Here is a 5,981-nt window from a genome sequence, read left to right as displayed (position 1 = left end):
TTTTCAGATTTTCGTAATCAATATTGCATCTATGTCGATAAAAATATTTTGATTGAACGACATTTCAATGAAAAAGACTATGTTTTCTATCTTAGAGATGAAAGAAATGAAACGAAACATATGCCGCGTACGGATCATCGTAAAATTACGAAGGACTAAAAATATGTCTAACATAAGGATAATAAGCTATCACAGGTATCTTGTTCATCTAAAAGATTAAGATACGTAGAAACTTACTAGTAAGCATTTTGGTGACGGCTGGTGCTATATTGATGTCCGTCAAGCATTCATAGCTACCAGAGTGGAACAATCGCAGCACGGCGCTATTGTGCAAAGAAATCCAGACTCCTAGCCCACCGGAACTTGCCATGCACGAAACCGACAGGGATGTGTCGTTGCTAACGGCGAAAGTGTGTTCTATATCTAGCGAGTGGGTGTTGAGGATTTTTACGGAATTGTGGCACCCGCACCAAAGTTTCCCGGATACCGGAAGCATTTTCGTAACTGGAGAAGCCACTGTGCCTACCGATACTGTCGTTGGGTCGGGTGTATTCCAACCACCCACTATAATTAAACGATATTTATATTGAGAATGTTTGACTTACAAGGGTGTTATAAACGCTAAAGATTTTTTTACAGAACGTTTAAAAATTTGAAGAAATCGCATAATTTATTTTAAATCGTTGTTTGTTATGTAATTTAATGTTTTATTGAGTTTATTGTTCAATTAGTACAAAGTTTATATTTTTTTATGAATTTAATTTAGAAAAATATATATTATAATAGAGATATAGAACTTACTGTGATCTCGAGAATAGACAGTGATGTCTCCATTAGCAAGTGACACGAACACTTTATTATCCAAATATCTGAAATATTAAATATTATTAAGATTGTAGAAGAAAAGGAAACAAATACATCTAGACTAAAGAAAATAATAATAATCTAAACATTTTTGTAATTTTTCTAAAAAATTTGTAAATTTTTGTAAAAAAAGTAATTATTAGAAATTGATTGTTTGATAAATATAATTAGGATCAATAAAGGAAACTTAAAAAATCTTACATGATGCAATGCACACTGCTATTGTGCTGTATTTTCACTTTGTTCTTTTTTATCCTGATGTTGTCGTTACAATTGTATACATGTATGCATCCATCTTCGGTTCCCAGCCACATCGTTGGTTGGTTAACGTCTTCTTCCGTTGTAACATTATCAATACTCGGAACGTCGCTGCTCAAAGCCAGGCTACCCGTATCTGCACATGGAATGTCGTCCGAGTCCGAGTCGTCGGAGCTCGAGCTACTGCAAAACAGCTTTCTTAGATTAATGACGAAGCATACTACTAATGATATAGAATAATGTACTAACAGTTTCTCTAAAAATAAGCTCCTGTCGTATGTTGTTAAATCGATGCAGGAAAAAAATATTAATTTTACAGAAATGGTTTTAAAAAAGATATGTACCTATGGCGAGAAATTGCATAATATACATATATTATAAAGGAAACTTTCTATTTTAACGTAAAATAATATGAAATTTTATTATAATAACATTTATTATATTAAAATTATAATACTTAAAGTATATTTTTTAATTATATCTAATATTATAAATAACTGATTTTATATATTAATAATTAATTAAGAATATTTTATTACAATGCGGAATAATTATCTAACAAATTTTCGAAGTGTGGATAATGTATGTGAAAATTGCTTATTCTTTTATCAATATATTTTTAATAGCATGAAAAGGAGCCTACTTTTAGTACTATTTTAAAATAGATATATGATCATATCATAATGAATGTTTAACATATGTAAAATGATATAAAAGATTTCATAATATATCGTAAAATATTCTATAACAAGAAATCAACCGATAATTAATATCACTTTCAAAATCATGATGGAAATGTAAGAAGTGACGGAATTCCTGGTTAGAATTTTTATTCTTGACATACATATAGATGATTTTCATAATATAATCTCGATTGTATGTAATTTTAGTAAATTGTAGTTATTATTCGCTTTTACGAGTTGACTCCTCGTTATACAACACTACTTCGTTCCGATTCAAATTTTCAGTCAAGAGTATTACCTATCTAACTGTATGTTCCCGCCACTGGCATCGACATCCTGGACCGAGATGCTTATGCCGCTCTTACTGTTCGCGAATGAAATGTTGTTAGTCACGCACGAATTCGATCTAAAATATAATACAAATAAAATAAGGTCCCTTTCTACTAGCCTACAAAGTATTACAAAAAAAATTATTCCTTAAAAATTCCTTATCATTTTAACCGTTTTCTTTTTTCAAGGACCTCTCTGAATTAAATATGTACTTTCCATGTTGCTTGAAACTTTCAGACATCGTCACATTTCGTTGGATAGATATATTAAGCTGATGATAAGATATTAATAATATTTGACAAACATTGACACCACTTTTGGTATGAGAATATTAGGTCATTTCATAGCTTTTGTCGTTTTTTAGCAAATTTTGATATGGAATTATAGAGAAGAATTATGAATTCAATCATTAGTATATTTTTCTTTGTTTCTTATCAACCGTTCCCATTTAGAAATGAACTTTCCTATTCCTAAATTATAAAATATCTGCGATTTAGAATTTTGTCAAGATTTCCTTTTCAGGACTACGAAAATCAACTTTGAAGCGAACTTTTCAACTCTTAACTTGGCCTTTCGTTTGCCATCCTTTCACCGCCCCGTCAATCTTCTTGAAATTTGCAGATAGAAATAGTATGCGACACATACATCTTTCTATTCATAATAGAAAATAAACATTAAAAGTTAAATGCTAATTTAAAAAGTAGACATTTAAAACCAATAATAAGAAGACAACAGAATTTATGAAACAACCTAACACCATATAATAAATTCACTCCACAAATGCAATCCTGGAGTTGGAATACAATATTCCATCGATTAATTGGATTTAAACACAATATACAGACAAAACATGTTCTCAGAAGTCCCACAACCAGCTCACACCCAGAAGCTTCGAGCAACAGAAACCGCAAGAATCCAAATAGTGAAAGCCCCAACTCACACCCCCAGCCTTCGCGAACAAAGAATCTCAGAGAATCTCACCTTTGAGTGCACGCTGGAATTCCCGCGACACATAGGATTCTTGCGTTGCAGACTCCGTTACAAGATGTCACTTGTGGTGGTTCCGGGGTGAGACTCAACACGCAGACTTGACCCACGTAACCATCGCTGTTGCACACCCAAACGTCCCTGGAACCCTGTCCATTGGCCAATGTAGGCGCAGCACAGGTGAACTGCAACCCAGCCCGAGTCTTTCGAATTGGCAGAGGTCCCACAAATTCTGGGCAGGGCCTCCTATCAGCGGACAATGCTGTAAGTCGAGACACATCGACACTGATCAGAAATGTGTGCGTTCTGGAATGGACTATGGTGGGTTTCACGAAATATTTATTTATTTTTGTGTTATTATTCTAAATTTACTACCTATTTACCTACTTATCTACTTAAATACAATGTCATTTCTTTGCAATACACTTATGAACGTAATTCATCTATTTTTCAAATGTTCAATATTAATCTAAGAAGAAAAGTAAAAAGAAGTGGAAATTGAATAGAATAGAAAGTGGAATATGAGTGGTTCTAATTCGATGTCCGCAGTTTGTAAACATCGAGAAGAAAAAGACTGAGACGTGATATATTAAAACTAAAGTGACCGAGACCAAATACGTATCACTCACACGTCAATCCTAGCTGTCTGAACTATGAGAAAAGAAAACCCTACAATAGATTATCCTCAATTGGTGTGATGCGGGTCACATTGCTGGGAGATATGATACACTTTCTTTCACACGTCTTACAGTTATTTAATGGAGGCTTTACTGTGTCTTCAACTTCTTTTAATCTCCCCCTCCCCCTTATTTTCTTCTTAATGTTTTTGAAGTCCTTACAACGCAAGACCAGCTGTCAACCAAGTTCTTTACTAATTAATTCTTTATTTATTACTTATACAATAGCGACCTGGTCCTTATGACACTAATTGAGAGTTAACTAGCGTAGCAAGTGTTGTCTTTCAATGTCTCTAACTAAGTAAACCTCGTGAATTCCACTATAGTCGCGGGACAACTCACCTAACTTCTGTTTAGCCTCGTTGAAGCTCTCTTCCCAGCTGGCCCTTTTGTCCGGCTTTGTGAACATTACGGAAATGTTCTCGATTCCAGCCCTGCAAATATAATACTTGAGACTAGTGTCATACGAGCCACTTGATGCCACGTTGTTTATTGGGCATGATTCGATGCACGTGGATTAGAAACGTGAGGCGAATAAGGCGCAAAAATACTCTTATTGTGAGGCTATACCGCTTTGTGAACCGCTAATGGATGGAATGTCGTCATTCGATAAACTGTCACCATGTAGCTTCGAATGAAACATTCCTTCGTTGTCCTTTCATTCGCGACGTTGTTTGTTAGAAATGTTAGGTAAATGACATTTGCAAGCGAAGATACGAGCTCGAACTTCGCGAGGAAAATGACGCAGTGAAATGGGAAAACGGGACTCGTTCAATAGGAACTATCGTAAATTAGGAAGAATTCATGGATTATGAAAAATCTTTTCGTATTGTGGGTTACAGTCAAGTCGGAGATGATCAGACTGAAGAAACTTTAATACAATGATTTACGTATTAATAGTAAAATATAATTATTGAATTTTTATCGAATATTTCGGTAGTCTTCCTTCGCTTGCATTACGTGCTTTTTCATATACCTCTTATTTGAATTTGTTTGGAGCAAATTTTAAACTTTAGTCGTCCGTAGTTCTAGTGTTCATAATATACAGTGAAGAACATAGCTAAATCAACAATCAAAGGTTTCGTATAAATCATTTTTCTCTACCACTAACATTAATGTATACAGAAAAATATAAATGATACAAAATAAAAAGGTTCCAAAAGATTGTGTATGTTTAATTGTATAAGATCTAACTATCGTAAATTATGGGATTGGTTCAATGAAGGAGCTTTTTATATGTGATAGAGTAGAATAAATTTTGTGGTGATCAAAGTGAAGTAACATCTAATAAAAGCGATTCAAACGTCAATGATAAAATGTGAATGTGTTTATTAAATTTTTCTTGACATTTTAATACTAGGTATTCTAAAACGCTTAACGTAGGATGTAATGATATGACATGTGAAAGACGTGTTACTTACTGAGTGTTAAGCGTTAATTCCAGACAAGCCAACTGCGAATGCGCTGCATTCCTTTCAGCTAATTGACGTTGTGCCTGACCCAACATATCCTTGATAAGATCCTCTAATTGTTGCTTCGCACCATGCAATGTAGCTGCGAGTTCCTGAAGCTGAGTCAACGTTGCACAGTCTTCTCGAAGATGGTCTACCTCACGAGCCATTCGCCTCAGGTTTTCATCTTTGGCTAATGGAAATAAAATGTAATTTCTAACCATGGAATTATTTTATTTTTTGTAGCATTTTTAATATTATAGTATTAAAGAATTTAGCAGTTTCTTCTTGCTTACCTTTCATAACTTCTAGGTCGTCCAGCGGTATTCTCATTAACATTTTGTACTTATTTGCTTCCAATAGGCCAACCAGACTATTTGGACAGGAACTTCTGACAGAAAACGAATGCATATGTAGAAAATGATAAAATATTAGAAAAAATTTAATTTATATAAGAAACAACCGTGTACATTGTATATTTATAATAAAAGATATCTGACAACTAACATGAAAATAGAAAACACAACAAAAATGTACAGAATATATAAAAAAATATATAAAATGTCTAACATAAAATAATCATAATATTTAGTAGATGGAAAAATCTTCTGTTTCAGTTCTGTTCATAAAAATATAAATGTACATAACGTTCACAATATACATATTATGTAAAAGAAACATGTGACACTTCTCTACTATTTTTGCTATAATATTATCAATTATAATATTAA

The 5,981-nt window shown here is 33.3% G+C and overlaps 1 protein-coding gene across 11 annotated transcripts in view; it reads right to left on the bottom strand.

Moving 5' to 3' along the window:
* The window catches only part of LOC117238978 (rho guanine nucleotide exchange factor 17), a 70,049-nt gene that overhangs the window by 6,695 nt on the left and 57,373 nt on the right, over positions 1-5,981 (bottom strand). For 3 of the 11 annotated variants that reach the window (XM_033504216.1, XM_033504218.1, XM_033504217.1), the window contains exons 15-22: positions 5,547-5,641; positions 5,221-5,443; positions 4,142-4,233; positions 3,117-3,384; positions 2,104-2,211; positions 1,066-1,305; positions 802-869; positions 238-564 (exon numbers count right to left, since the gene is read on the bottom strand). In XM_033504216.1, the coding sequence (XP_033360107.1) occupies positions 238-564; positions 802-869; positions 1,066-1,305; positions 2,104-2,211; positions 3,117-3,384; positions 4,142-4,233; positions 5,221-5,443; positions 5,547-5,641 (1,421 nt within the window). The remainder of the gene's footprint in view (positions 1-237; positions 565-801; positions 870-1,065; positions 1,306-2,103; positions 2,212-3,116; positions 3,385-4,141; positions 4,234-5,220; positions 5,444-5,546; positions 5,642-5,981) is intronic. The other 8 variants (XM_033504221.1, XM_033504223.1, XM_033504220.1 and 5 more) reach the window with 6 other exon arrangements.

This window comes from Bombus vosnesenskii, unplaced genomic scaffold, assembly GCF_011952255.1.
Source record: "Bombus vosnesenskii isolate JDL3184/JDL3185 unplaced genomic scaffold, Bvos_JDL3184-5_v1.1 scf7180000013788, whole genome shotgun sequence".
In the NCBI taxonomy this organism is placed as follows: Eukaryota; Metazoa; Arthropoda; class Insecta; order Hymenoptera; family Apidae; genus Bombus; species Bombus vosnesenskii.
The sequence above is the reverse complement of the archived record's forward strand: the minus strand, read 5'-3'. Positions and strand labels throughout refer to the sequence as shown.